Source organism: Propithecus coquereli, unplaced genomic scaffold (assembly GCF_000956105.1).
Source record: "Propithecus coquereli isolate 6110/MARCELLA unplaced genomic scaffold, Pcoq_1.0 Scaffold409, whole genome shotgun sequence".
Taxonomy (NCBI): domain Eukaryota; kingdom Metazoa; phylum Chordata; class Mammalia; order Primates; family Indriidae; genus Propithecus; species Propithecus coquereli.
In genome coordinates, this window is record NW_012149830.1 from 1266723 (window position 1) to 1282537 (window position 15815).

At 37.3% G+C, this 15815-nt stretch overlaps 1 protein-coding gene across 1 annotated transcript in view; it reads right to left on the minus strand.

Annotated features, from left to right (window-relative positions):
* Positions 1-15815, minus strand: part of METTL16 (methyltransferase like 16) — an 84340-nt gene that overhangs the window by 44600 nt on the left and 23925 nt on the right. The window contains exon 3 of the mRNA XM_012653048.1: positions 2512-2711. Within this exon, the coding sequence (XP_012508502.1) occupies positions 2512-2711 (200 nt within the window). The remainder of the gene's footprint in view (positions 1-2511; positions 2712-15815) is intronic.

The window sequence follows — 15815 nt, forward strand, 5'->3', positions numbered from 1 at the left end:
TAGAATTAGAGCAAACTGATGGAGTCTGGGGGAAGAATTTATAAAAAAACTCTAATTAGAATGAATATGATTTCAGTAAGCAGTGCCCCTTGTGAAGAACTAAAATCCATTAACCTTCTACATCCCCAAGTGCGATTTTAGAGGGTTTGGGGCATAATTAAAATCAAATTAGGACCAAATAGGCTGTCAAGCTTTTTTTTTTTTTTTTTGAGACAGGGTCTTGCTCTGTTGCCCAGACTGGAGTTCAGTGGCATCATCAGATCTTGCTGCAACCTCAAATACCTGGGCTCAAGCAATTCTATAGCTGGGAGTACAGGTGTGCACCACCACGCCTGGCTAATTTTTCTATTTTCTGTAGAGACAGGGTCTCGCTATGTTGCTCAGGCCAGTCTCAAACTCCTGGCCTCAAGCAATTTTCTCACCTCGGCCTGCCAAAGTGTTAGGATTCCAGGAGTCAACCATGATGTCTGGCTGGCTGTAAAGCTTTTTAAGGAGACTAGTTGAGAATCTATCCTGTAGACAAGGTGAGAGACAATGGTGATTTGGACTGGGATAGTTAGCAGTGGAGATGGAGAGAAGTAGATGACTTAAGAAATCTTTAAGAGAAAAAATCAACAGGAAATAGTGATAGACACTTTCAGTGAGAATGCAGGGAAGTGTCAAGGATGACAGGGTGGACTGTGGTAGATTCCCTGAAATAAGAAACAAAAGAAGACAACCAAGATTAGGAAGAAAGTATGAGTTTGGTCTTGGACATGGCAAGTCTGAGATGTTTTTCAGATACCCAGGTTTCTTCTATATGTGAGACTAGAGGTCAAGAAAAGTAATCTGAGTTGAAGGAATATAATAAATATGTGACTTAGCTGCATAGAGGTGGGAAATAAAGTCATAAAAGTGAAAGGAATTGCCTAGGGTGGGGTGCTGAATGAAAAAACGGCTAAAGACTGAGCCTCAAGTAAAGACTATCAAAATCTAATGGTCAGGGACAAGAAGGTAGGCCTGAAAACAGAGGAGTGAATAGAAATGAAATGGAAAAGTGGAATGCACAAAGAGAGAAGAGGAGTCAATAAATGCTGCTGAAAAGGTCACGTAAGGTGAAGATTGATAATGTTCCCTGAAAATGCGTGCAAATGTCAAAGTTAAACATTTACTATTATCTAGAAATTGTGATTGCTATTAACGATATGATATTTAGAAATACAGTTGCAGAGCTGTTACTTCAATCTTTGCTATAAGACTAGTAAAGGTCAAAAGACTAAATTTTTAAACCCTATCAAATGAAAATATTGGCTATAACAAACATATATTTATAATTAAAACATACCCTGGGCTTCATCTCTGTCTGTATCTCTGTTTAACCAAATAAACCAAACCGGACAGTCTTCCATTGTAAAAGCTTGCAATTAAGAGAACAACTTTCTTTAACTCAATGACTTTTCCTCCCTTTAATCTTGGATTAAACGCCCTCTACAAATAACCAAAGAGAGTCCTAAAAGTATTCAGGCCCACATGATCTTTTATTAAATGGCCATTCACCCCAAATCCCAGGAAGAGGCTGGGCTAGGTAGTTCATGCCTGTAATCCTAGCACTTTGGGAGGCTGAGGTGGGAGGATAGCTTGAGGCCAGGAGTTTGACACCAGCCTGATCAAGAGCAAGACTCTGTCTCTACTAAAAACAGAAAAATTAGCTGGGCGTGGTGGCGTGTGCCTGTTATTCCCAGCTACTTGGGAGGCTGAGGCAGGAAGATCACTTGTGCCCAGGAGTTTGAGGTTGCAGTGACCTATTATGATGCCACTGTACTTTTAGCCCAGGTGACAGAGCAAGACTGTCTCAAAAAAAAAGGAAAAGAAAAGAAAAATCCCAATAAGAGGAACTATACTAACATCAAATAATTCAGAGTAAAAATAATGCCCAATAGACACAGACATCAATGTGGTAATCTGAATAGCTAAGTGAACAAAAGCCTCACTTTCATTTCTCTCCTATCCTCTTGCTCCCTGTTTGGAGCTGACAACCCTTTTTCAAGAGAAAATAATGGCAGAAAAGCCCAGGTGTAGCAAATAACAACAGTAATACAGGCTGAGGATCCCTTAATCCAAAATGCTTACTTGGGACCAGAAGTGTTTTGGATTTTGGATTTTTTTTTGGATTTTGGAATATTTGCATTATACTTACTGGATGAGCATCGCTAATCTGAAAATATGAAATCTGAAAAATTTCACTGAGCATTTCTTTTCTTTTTTTCCTTTTTTTTTTTTTTCCTGCCCGGGAAACTCTTCCAAGTTGCCTTGGGAAGTGCTCCCCATTGAGCATTTCTTTTGAGCTCAAAAAGCTTCAGATTTTGCAGCATTCTGGATTTCAGATTTTTGGATTAAGGATGCTCAACCTGTGTCTGTGGCCAGCTTATTTCACACAATGACAAATATCCAGCAGAAAAGTATACAAAGAATTTCACCTTGCAAAACTTACGAAACTTATGGTTAGCCAAAAAAGAATTTAAAACTATATACCTATGTCAATTCCTCTTCGCAGAGTACTTTTGTCAGAGTCCTGGTGACCAATCAGATCTTCCACCCAATGAATATAGTTGAGCCTCAAGGGAACTGTGGGAATTAGTCTCTCCAATGGAATATCAATAGAAAGTCCAAAATCTTCCCTCAGGAGAGTACAAGTCAGAGCTCTGACTGCTTCAGGGTCTTTAAAATTAAGACTAGGGGATGGAGAAAAAGAAGTAAAATTGATTAGTAAGATTCACTTTGCTGTACAAGCTCTATGGCAACCAGGCAATACCAAATGCCCATTTGAATTTCCTAGAAAGATCACCCATAAATAGTCACATAGAGCATTCAGCATAGTGGCATGCATATACACATGGCTTTTAATAGTCACAGCATTTGAAATGCAGTACAATTCTCTACCCAAAACACTGCATATCCATACATGAAGCATACAGATTAATAGTGCCTCTGTTCAAATTCCTGATTGTCCCCTTACTTAGCTATGTCAGTTTGGACAAGTTATTTACCTATATGAGACTGTCTCCTCAACTGTAAAACGAGGGTAATAGTATCAATATCACAGCACTGCTATGAGATAACCTATGAAAAGTATTGAGCATAATGTCCGGTACACAGGAACTATTTTACAAATGCTGGCCATTTTTTACTATTACCATTAACATCATTTGGCATTAGCATTTTTTGAAAATCATACTTAAAAGTGGAAATAAAGTAGTATAAAATGTTTAACAGTGAAAATAGGATAAGATACTTAAATATAACAAATACTACAGACACTAAATTTACACAATGGAACTTAAGTTTTGTGAAGTATAATTTATACACTATAAAATTCACCTGTAAGTGTACAAATGAATAGTTTTTAGTATATTAACAGAGTTGTGCAACCATCACCACAACCCAATTTTAGAACATTCCCATCATCCCCAAAAAGAAACCACATGCCCAACGGCAAATCATTCCTCAATTCCAACCTCAGCCTCAGGCAACCACTAATATACCTTCTGTCTCTATAGATTTGTACTTTCTGGACATTTCATATAATTGAAATCATATACTATGTGGTCTTTTGTGTCTGGAGTCTTTCACTTAACACAGTATTTGTGAAGTTCATGCATGTTGTAACATGTACCAGTACTTCATTCCTTCCAACGGCTGAATAATATTCCATCATACAGATAACCACATTTTGTTTATCCATTCACCAGTTGAACATCTGGATTGTTTCTACTTTTTGGCTATCATAAACAATGTTGCTATGAACATTTCACATACAAGTCTTTGTATGGACATATGTTTTTACTTCTCTTGGGTAGACATCTAGGAATGGATCATATGATATATATTTGTTTAACTTTTTAAGCAACTTGTGCCAATATAGCTATTTTGATGTTAAAATACTGCTAAACAGAAAATATTAAAAAAAGAATACCAACAAACCTTATCTATAAACAGGGTGTTTTGAAGGGAGAGCAGAAAGCTGATAGATGGGATTGTACGGTAGGAAGAGTTTTGAAATTATCTGCTTAGAATTCTGGCCTTAAATTGTATGGTCAGATAGCTGTCATCCTTAAAAACAACTTCTGATCTGCACCATCTTCTTTAGTGCTCCCTTCCTGGTCATCAAATGACCAACCATTTGAAAAACTCAATGCCCATCTGCATGTTTGAGTGTCAAGAATGCTGTATCTACCTAGCAACCATGGAAGCTTCAAGCAGGTACCATCAACCCAAGCTCCCTCCATCACCTACAGCAAAAATATTCTAGTGTGGAAGTCAGGAGTACTGGATTCTAATCTTGGCTCTGCAATCAATTAGCCATGGACTTAGGCAAGTCTTCTCAACTCTTAGATCTCAGTTTTCCCATCTATAAAACTTAAGGGATTAGACATAACAGGGTCTTTCTAGCTAGAATTTTGTGACTCTGTGAGGAACACTATAAACTAGTACAATGATAGTCACTTAAATATATATAGATCAAATTATAGACACAAAAGCAGTTGAAACAGTTACTGAAAACAGAATAACCAAAGCAACAGTAAACATTTCTATTATCCTCCAGTTTGACCAGATAACAAATTCTTTTTTCTTCTGTTATAGTATGCCAAACATACAGTAACATAATTGAATACATACTGAAGAACAGACAACCAGTAATTATATGACATGACTTACTCTTTAATAAAAAAACCATTTAGAAAAACACAACTGTCATAGTAAAAAAACTTGTGAAAAGAGTAATGATAGATAGGATTAGATTTAATGAATATATTAATAGATTTGTTGTTATCTATATAAAAATTATACTCTATACCTGAATATAACTATTTCCTGTGACCTTTAAGAATGCTTCAGGGCCAGGCGCGGTGGCTCATGCCTGTAATCCTAGCACTCTGGGAGGCCGAGGCGGGTGGATTGTTTGAGCTCAGGAGTTCGAAACCAGCCTGAGCAAGAGCGAGACCCCGTCTCTATTAAAAATAGAAAGAAATTAATCGGACAACTAAAAATATATAGAAAAAATTAGCCGGGCATGGTGGCACATGCCTGTAGTCCCAGCTACTCGGGAGGCTGAGGCAGAAGGATCGCTTGAGCCCAGGAGTGTGAGGTTGCTGTGAGCTAGGCTGACGCCACGGCACTCACTCTAGCCCGGGCAAAAGAGTGAGACTCTGCCTCAAAAAAAAAAAAAAAAGAATGCTTCAGGATACTAATTTATAGGGGGAAAATATGGAAGGGATTAAGAATGTAACTTTAATATAATCTACAGCAAACAGAAAGATGATGGCTATCAAGGAATCTCAAGAGATAAGAGCCTAGAAGCAATGACACTCCCACAGCAATGAGCATACCCAGTGACCTAGACCTTGGTTTGTAAGTACCACTCCCCATTAAAAGGAATCAGAGATCCTTGGACAAATGGCTATTACAGGTTTGGAGTAGGGAAAGTACAAGATAGACATAAAACATTTTATTATATAAGAAAACAGAATGCACTCAAAGGAAGACAGGGACAAGTAAAAAGTACACTGGAGTCTGCTTGAAGGGGCTCCCACTGGGCAAATCTGGGTCAATGTGAATGAAAAATGCTAACAAGGGGATTATAGCCCATAGAATAAAAGAATACATGAATCCATATTTATATAAATAGATAAATGGAGGGAAGGGATAGCTTTTACTTGGAATAAAATGACGATAAATGTAGAAGTAATGCAGTTAGAAAATTACATTTGGCAATCACTATGCTAATAATTGTTTCAATTAAGAATCATCAATGGATGCTAAAAATAGTAGGTAAAAATAGGATGAGAAATAGGATATTTACATAGTCTCAAAGTATTTCCTGGCCGGGCGCAGTGGCTCACGCCTGTAATCCTAGCTCTCTGGGATGCCGAGGCGGGCAGATTGTTTGAGCTCAGGAGTTCGAAACCAGCCTGAGCAAGAGCGAGATCCCGTCTCTACTAAAAATAGAAAGAAATTAATCAGACAACTAAAAATATATAGAAAAAATTAGCTGGGCATGGTGGCGCATGCCCGTAGTCCCAGCTACTCGGGAGGCTGAGGCAGGAGGATCGCTTGAGCCCAGGAGTTTGAGGTTGCTGTGAGCTAGGCTGACGCCACGGCACTCTAGCCAGGGCAACAGAGCCAGACTCTGTCTCAAAAAAAAAAAAAAAAAAAAAACTTAAATAAAGGTACATCAGACAACTACAAATAAAAAAGAAAAGAAGAATCATTTTAAAACAGACAACCTTAAATATTATAAAAGAAGGATTAAATGAGAAGATGCAACTGTGCAGGATTGGTCAAAAATACAAAATGCTGGATAGAGGTTGGGAGAATAATAACTTTTAAAAGCAACTGACTTTACATTTAGGTGGGGACTAGTGATCTTTTAAAGAACAATTTCTATAGAACAGTGGAAGTGCAAGTTTACTGTATGAATATATACTAACAATAAAAAGTCTCATTAAAATATATTAAGTCTGTGTAAAGGGATATTAAGTCTATTCTTACACATCAAAAGTAGATACATATTAATTCTGTCATTTGTGGGGCTGGTAAAGGAGTTGATCCATGGGCAAGCAGCCATGAACACATTCCTGCTCCACTCAATCGCACAGCAATTGCCTCAAACAATTTTCACATTTAAAAAAAAAAAGACTCGTACTACCTTTGTATTTCATGTTCAGTTAAAAGCAGTACAAACTCAGGATCAACAAGATAAATGATGGAGCAATTAAAAGGCATAAAATCTATAAAAACTTTAGTTTTAATTCTAACAAGAATATTGTATTTTATTCCTGTGATATCAGTCGAGTGAGTGAGAAAGATGGGCCAACTCCATTTCCTTCAATGACACAGGAATGAAAGTCAATTTTTACACATAGAAAGAAAGAAGGTCACATCTGAGTACCACACCAAGGCATCCATTCAAATATATTCATGTCCTCTATTCTACAGTAGTAGCCCAATCTATTACTAAACTTCGTTGCTAAACACACAAGAGGAAAATATCTCAATATAATGTCTATGTTCAAAAGTCTTAAAATCTCAAATGTAAAATTTCAGAAAATCTATTAAAGAAACTGAACCTAGATACCTTGTAAATTAAACTTGAACAATATTACCTAAGAGCAGTACATATTAACATAATTATTGCCTTACAACTTCTGAATGTTATGATGCACTGGCATTTCAAAAAAATTGTGAAAATCAGCAGTTGCAAACTCAAATATTTACAAGGAAAAGCTACTGGTACTACTTCGAATGCCAGTCCCTGACAAGATAAGGAGATTGTGCCAGAATGTAAATCAACACACTGAAGAAAGTCATGCAACCAAAGAAATATCAGTTGAACTTAACATATGACACAAAGTCCTTAATTTTGCAAACAGTAACAAATAGTTCATGGTTGAGCAGCCAGTTCAATGACCACACTTTTAGTAGCATTACAACAGATGATACAAATGACCCATTCAAAGGGTATGGCCACCCACTAAGTTCTAGGTGGTTAAGGTCCAGCGGGTTTGCCAGCCCAGTTTTCCCAGATCTCTAATACGTATTTTCCAACAAAACCAGTAATCCACGTTTTCATATGAAATTTCTCCAATTCTTAAAATCAATATGGGCAACAAACAATAACTGCAGCCTTATGCAACTTACAGGCTTGACAGGCTGCATCCTCTACTATAAATAGTGGAATTTTTAAGAAAGTTGGGGTACTTGGTTCCTCCACTTTTAAAGGTGAAGTATTATATAAAAATGTTTCACTTTCTTTGAGCACTACTTTCTTTGTTCAACTGAGTTACACAGAATAGAATTAAGAAGTTGTGATAGCTGGCATGCATTCCTTTATTCATTCAACAGATACTGATTCAGTGTCAACTATGTGCCAGGCATTGTGCAAAACGCTGGGAGTACTGCAGTAAAGCAATCACAGACAATCCCTCCCTTCGTGAAGCTGACAGTCTGGGAGTAGAAGGCAGATACTAATCCAAGAATCACACAAACACATGTAAAACTGAGTGATAAATAACCATGATAGGTACAAGGTGCTATGAAACCTCCTTAATTAGTGGATCCGCCTTTGGAAGGTCAGGGAAGGCTTCCCTGCAGAGGTATCTGAGCTACAAACTGAGAGTAGAAGAAAAATTAACAAAAGAAAGGAACTGGGGGAGGGGAACATGGCGTATTAGGGTCCTAGGTAAAAAGAACAGTAGGTACAAAGACCCTAAGGCTGGAGGGAACTTAAGGGGCATTCCAGGTACTAAGAGACAGTCACAGTGTCTAAAATGCAGCCAGTAAGTAAGTGCATAGCTCAAGATGAGGCTGGAGAGGAAGATAGGGACCTGATTATGTAGGGCCTTATAATTACAGCGACCATACAATTTTATCATCCAACAGGGACTTTTCTGAAAGTGAAAGTAAAAGCCACCAGGATAATTATAATGCATGTTAAGGATTTAGGTCTGGTATGGAATAAAGACAGATCAAAATAGAAGCTGGTACCAATTAGGAAAGTATTGCTGTATCTGGGTTAAGAGGCTAGATAAACCAAGCAATGACAGACACATGGAAAAGTGAGAGGAATTAAGAGAGATTTTGGAGAAAAAATTTCTGAGATTTGGTGATGGACTGATAAGGAAGGTGAGGGAGCATGTGTTTCACATTTGTCTCCCAAGGTTCTGACCTGTTCAACAGAACAGACAGTGTGATCCACTGAAGTTAGGAACTCTGGTAGAAAAACCATTTTTGAAGAGAAATACCATAAATTTGAGCTGTATCTGAGACATCTGCATGGAAATATTAAGTAAGCAGTGATCTCCAGGTATGGAGTTCAGAGAAGAGTTTTGTAGAAATAAATGTGTAAGTGATTTGCTAACAAGCAAGAGAAGCCCTGCTACAGACGAAAGTGATTCAGGGGAAAATATAAAGTGAGAAGGGAAGAGAACTGGACACTAAGCCTTGAAGATTTCTTTAATAGTTGTGCACACCATCATTACAGAGGAATCTCCACAAGCAGACAACAGGAGGCCAGAGTGGAAGAAGGAAAACTACAGCAGAGTGATGGATGCCAAGGAGGCCAAGTTAAGAGGGTGTCCATGAAAGAGGGAGAACAGCTGGCAAAGTAACCTGCTGCTCAGACAGCAACTGAGAGCTAAAAGCCGGAATTAGTGATGTGAGATCACTGGAGACCTTTCCAAGAGCTGCTTTGGTAGTGGTAGAATTAGAAACCACCCTGGATTGAGCTAAAGAGCAAAGTATGGTGGGGAAAAAAATGGAGACAGTAAAAATAGATAATTCTTTCAAGAAGTAAAGTTATGCAGGGGAGAAGAGAGATTGGGCAGTAGAAGTGGTAGGAGAAGTTTTGGAGTTGATGGAAAAGTTTTATTAGCATTTTTTTAATGGAAAACATACATATGTTTAAAAGTCAACAGAAAGTCACAAAAGGCCACATATTATGATTCCATATATACAAAATCTCAGGAATAGGCAAATCTATAGAGACAGAAAATAGAACAATGGTTGCTAGGGGCTGGGGTGAAGGGGAACAGGGAGTGACTGCTACGAAGTAAAGGATTTCTTTTGGGGATAATGAAAACGGTCTGCAATTAGACAGTCATGTTACCTGCACAACCTTATGAATATATAACAACAACAACAGAGTTGTACAATTTAAAATGGTGAATTTTATGGTATGTGAATTATACCTCAATTTTTTAAAAATGAGAAGAAGCTAGTCAACAAAGAAAGATTAACTATTTAAGGTAAAGAACACTGGACTTACGTAAAGCTCCCAAGATAGGCAGAGGGTATGGGATCCAAAATAGAGATGGAGTCTTTAATTTAAGAATATTAATAATAATCAGTTGTCCAACAGAACGTGGTCTTTCTAAAGGACCTGAAATACCATCTTTACCATGTCGCCCTCATAAGCTAGTTCAAAAAATAATCTCAAAGTGAACATTTTAGGGATAAAAAAAATTATATTTTATCCACCAACTCATACCTCTCCACCACTGAACCAAAGAATCCATAATAAAAACAAAAAAGTAGTTTTCAATGGTGATTTTTACATATCCCACTAGTAAAATTTTGGTAAATTTGACCTATGAAATGGCCTTATAACTCAACAATCAAAGAAACAACTCAATTTAAAAGTGGAGGCGGGCATGGTGGCTCAAGCCTGTAATCCCAGAACTTTGGAAGGCCAAGGTAGAGGACAGCTTGAGGTCAGGAGCTCAAGACCAGCCTGGGCAACACAACAAGACCCCACCTCTACAAAAAATGAAAAATAAAAAAATTAAAGTGGGCAAAGGACTTGAATAGACATTTCTCCAAAGATATACAAATGGCCAAGAAACCTGTGAAAAGACAGTCAACATCACTAATTATTAGGGAAATGCAAACCAAACCCACAAGATATCACCACACACCGCTTAGAATGGCCACTATCAAAAAAACCAAACAAGTGTGGGCAAGGATGTAGCAAAACTGGAACCCTTATACAACAGTTGGTGGGAAGGTAAAATGCTACAGCCACTATGGAATACAGCATGCTTTTTCCTCAAAAAATTAAAAATAGAATTACCATATGATCTAGCAATCCCACTTCTGGGTATATATCCAAAAGAACTGAGAACGGGATCTCAAAGAAATACTTGCACATCCATGTTCAAAGCAGCATTATTTACAATAGTCAAGATATGCAAACAACCTAAATGTCCATGGACACATGAATGGATAAATGAACTATGGCAAATACATACAACAGAATATTATTATTCAACCTTAAAGAAGAAGGAAATCCTGCCAATGCAACAACATGAATGAACCTGAGGGCATTATGCTAAGTGAAATAAGCCAGTCATAACAAGACAAATCCTGCATGTTTCTACTTATATACGGTATCTAAAGTAGTCTAACTCTTTAAAACAGAAAGTAGAATGGTGGTTGCCAAGGGCTAGGGGAAGGGGGAAAAGGGGAGTTGTTCAATGGATAGAGTTTCCGTTTTGCAAGATGAAAAGGTTCTAGAGATATGGCGCACAACAAGCATACAATCAACACTACTGTACATTTAAAAATGGTTAAGATGGTAAATTTTGTGATATGTTTCTTATTGCAATGAAAAAACTAAATGGCCTTAAGTTATTATTCAAGTACTGCACTGATACCCTTTCCATTTATTCAACTCTGATACATAAGATATATTGGAAGAAAATGTCCATTTTATAAAACTTTAACACCCCCATGGGTCAAAAAAGAAATTAGGTAGTAATATCATACAAAAACACAGGTCCTGAAACAATGGAAATGACCATTACTGAATAAACCTAAATTAACCAAAGAACCTAAAGTTCTATTGGCAAAATAATAAGAAACTGTACCTTGAACAATTAAGCTTATCTTTTAAATGACAGTCCCGATGCTAGTTAAAAAAGAAATGACAGGCCAGGCGCGGTGGCTCACGCCTGTAATCCCAGCACTCTGGGAGGCCGAGGCGGGCAGATTGTTTGAGCTCAGGAGTTCGAGACCAGCCTGAGTAAGAGCGAGACCCCGTCTCTACTAAAAATAGAAAGAAATTATCTGGACAACTAAAAATATCTAGAAAAAATTAGCCAGGCATGGTGGGAGGCTGAGGCAGGAGGATAGCTTGAGCCCAGGAGTTTGAGGTTGCTGTGAGCTAGGCTAATGCCATGGCACTCACTCTAGCCAGGGCAACAGGGTAAGACTCTGTCTCAAAAAGAAAAAAAAAAAAAAAAAAAGAAATGACAGGGAAAAAAAATCTAGTCACCCAAACACCTCTTTGCCCTTTCCAAGTACAGTTAAGAATACTATGATTCCTTAGCAAAGCCCAGTAACTTACCCTAAATTCAGTGAAACTTAAAAAAAAAAAAAAAATTGACTGGTAAAGAGAAATAATTAAATCAATTTAAGTTTTACATTGCAGAAAATTTAGGAACAACTTAAAAGTAATGAACAGGGAATTGATTAAATAAGATATAATATATCCACACAAGAAAATACTATGCAGTCATTAAAAAGAATAAGACCGGGCAGATCTAAGTATACTTGTATGAAGAGGGTTCTTGATATATTAAGTTAAAAAAAAGACAAGTTTGAGTAAAAGCATATATGTACATTATGATTGCATTCCAGTAAAAACAAAACAGAAAGACCCTTTATGTGTATGTGCACAGAGAGAAAAAAAGTCTAGAAGGGTAATAACTGCCTCTGGACATGGATGTGGGTGTTTCTTATTCTTTTTAATGGCTGCACAGTATTCTCTTGAGTGGATATATTATAGCTTTTGTAACTATGGAAAATTCTTATAGTACAATGTCAAGTGAGGAGAAAAAAACCTATCATTGTATCTATACCACAATTACAACCACAAAAATTACTATATTATATATGAATAGGACAAAGGCTTATAAAGGAACACAGACTAAGTAATTTCATCTTTTAGGGTGAAAGAATTTTGACTTTTTTCTTTTATGTATGCAACACTGACATTATAAATGTAGTTAGGAAGGACATATTTCTGTAATTTTCCCATTAGGGAGCCTATAATGTCGTATAATAAAAAATAATTCCTTTTTCACAGAAGGAAACAGGTCCTTGGGTCCAGGGTACTTGTTTTCCATAACAGAGGGTCAATTCTGTTGACGACCAAACCAGGATATTTCCCACAGCGACAGCCGTCACCAAAAGATAGTGCTGCAGCTTAAGCATTCATCACATAGCTTCATGAGACATTTGGGGCAAGAGAAACAGCTATATAATTGTTTTCCTAGGGCCTTCAAACAGAGCTGTTGTTTACATAAATAATTCTTGTTATTCAAAAATATACATGCATATTCACTCTGGTGAACTAGAACACACAATTTACTAAAAAGTAACTAACTGTATCCTAATCGCCAAAAAATAACAAGACACTAAGCAAAGGCCAGTCTAATTGAAAGAAATAAAGTGAAAATCAATAAAAAGCTGATTCTTAGACTTTGTTAGTAAAATGAGTGTTCGTTTTCTACTTCCAAGAAAATGCAGACACTATTTCTGAGTGTTGGAAATCCTTTTGTAGGACAAAGTCGAGTCATCTGACTTGACTAGTTAAGTATCTAGGTCACATTAGCACCTTGGGACATTCAAAAACCCTGAACACAGGCAAGATCTTTTTTCATTCTCATTTCTAAGATCACAGGGAGGCCCAGGAACTAAAATTAGCTCTCACGTGAATATTAGCAATTTATTCATTCCATCAGTCTTTGTTGTTTGTTTAACATATCCAGCTTCACAAAACAGCCTATTGTCACCAGGCTCATGTTCGATCTCCCCAGAATGACTCCAGCTCTCTATTGATGAATACAGTACTACCCTTATTGAGGATTTTGGAAGGATACATTTCTGCAATCCACGGTTGAAACAACAATCATTCTAACATTGGAGAAGCTGAACCTTATGTAACAACACAGGTCAAAGCTTCTCAACCTTACTCCAATGTTGGTTTCTAGTCATTACATCTAGATTCTCACTGAGGTGCTAAAAATGATAGTCACCCAGTATGACAAAGTCCTTCACTGCTGGGTCTTTGGTTCAAACACAAATCAGTGAAGTGTCACACTCTATTCAAGTTCAATCGACAGAGCTCAACTAAATTGCCCCTATGGAGCTGGTTATTGTAAAAAAAAATACGAACTAAAATCTAATTGCAATGGTCAGATATGATCATAACAAAGCAGTGACATATGCAGGGAAGAGAGAGAGAGAGAGAGAGAGAGACACCAAGAGAGAGAGAGACCGAGACCACACCAGCAATCCTCATCCCTTTAATTATACCAGGATTAATAACAACATGAGTACCTATCATTTTCTAAGTGTCTACAATGTGCTAGTCACTTTACATGCATTATTGCTAACCTTTATGACAACCATCCTAAATACATCCTTTTACCGCCCCCCTTTTTAGGAGAGGAGACTCAGTCTCAGTAAAGCTAAGAAAATTACTTAAAATCTCACAGCTAAAAAAAAAAAAAAAAAAATCTCACAACCGGTCAGTGGTACCCTCAAGATTGGTACTTATGATGACTAACTCAGAAGCCCTCTTCACACAACATCCCCAATTTCCTTAAGAGAGCACTTAAGAGTTGAGCAAATAAATGACACTCCAACTAAGCTGAAGCCTAATGTTTTGTCTGATATTCCTTTTCCATCATTAGTCGAGTTTATATTTTGGCAATTCTTCTTTCATACATCTCACAGAGTTAAATAAAAAGTTAAATAAAAAATGAAGAACATTCTATCCACACAGACAATCATCAACAACTCCTACTCAAGCAAGCAGGAAGGGGGATGACGTCTGGGAGCAACTAGGTAATTTACACTAAAAAAGAGTGTGTCTCCTCTCTCCTGTGTCTATAACAGGTCCCTTCTAAACATGTCACATTGCCAAATATAAATGTGCTCATGCTGCTCCCATCTTTAAAGGAAAAAAAAGGGAGTTTCTCCTCAAGAGTGCCTTATCATCTTCCCATCTCTTCACAGACACATTTGTTTTTCCCGGCAAAATGCCTTAAAGTTACTCTTTTCAGAGGAAGATCTAAGTGAAAAAATAAAATAAAAAAGATTTTTAAAAAAGAAAGAAAATTACTTTTGCCTATTACAAAAACAAGCACTTTGAACCTCACAGCTCATAACCTTTTAGTCCCTTTCTATGCACAGCATATCAGCACAGGTATTTTGGCTTTAGTTTGAAATACAATTATATTTTATAATCTGCAACATTCATGCTATAGCCTACATGGTATTCCACTGCACAGAAATGCATCGTAAGAGCTTACATTATGGATATTTAGATCATTTCCAATTTTTCTTTTTTTTTCTTTTTTTATTTTTGAGACAGCGTCTCACTTTGTTGCCTGGGCTAAAGTACAGTGGCATCATCATAGCTCACTGCAACCTCAAACTTCCAGGTTCAAGCAATCTTCCTGCCGTAGCCTTCTGAGTAGCAGGGAATACAGAAGCATGCCACCACACCTGGCAAATTTTTAATTTTTTTTGTAGAGATGGGGGTCTCACCATGTTGACCAAGTTGCTCTTGAACCCCTGGCCTCAAGCAACCCTCCCACCTCAGCCTTCCAAAGTGCTAGGATTACAGGCATGAGCCACTGCACCCGACCTCCAATTTTCCTTGTTATTAACAGTCTTGGGATAAACATTCTCAAACATACCTTATTTTATTTATGTATGCTTCTTAGAACTTTTAAGATTTCAATTCCCCCAGCATTCTATCACTCTGCTCACTTGACTATATTTTTGCCATAGATGGATATCATAATATTGAATCTTTGCTAATGTGGTTCATTTGTATTTCCTCATTTGTGAATTTCCTGTTTTTATCCTAATCTTTCATGTATTAAGGTTTATTTTCTTTTTCTTATTGTCTTCTAAAAGTTCCTTATATTAAGGATGTTAATTCTCTGCCACATGCTGTAAATATTTGTATTGCTCTGTCATCTTTTACTTATATTTTCTTCTATGTAGTTGAATCCATTTATCTTTTCTTTTATGAATTCTACCTTTAGAGTATGCTTAGAAAGAGCTTTCCCGCACCCAAAGTTGTACATTTATGTACATTTTGTTCCTAGTACTTTAGACAGACAAATAACAGCAAAGGAAATAATCAACAGAGTGAAAGGGCAACCTAAGAAATGTATTTGCAGGCTGGGCGCGGTGGCTCGCGCCTGTAATCCTAGCACTCTGGGAGGCCGAGGCGGGTGGATCCCTCAAGGTCAGGAGTT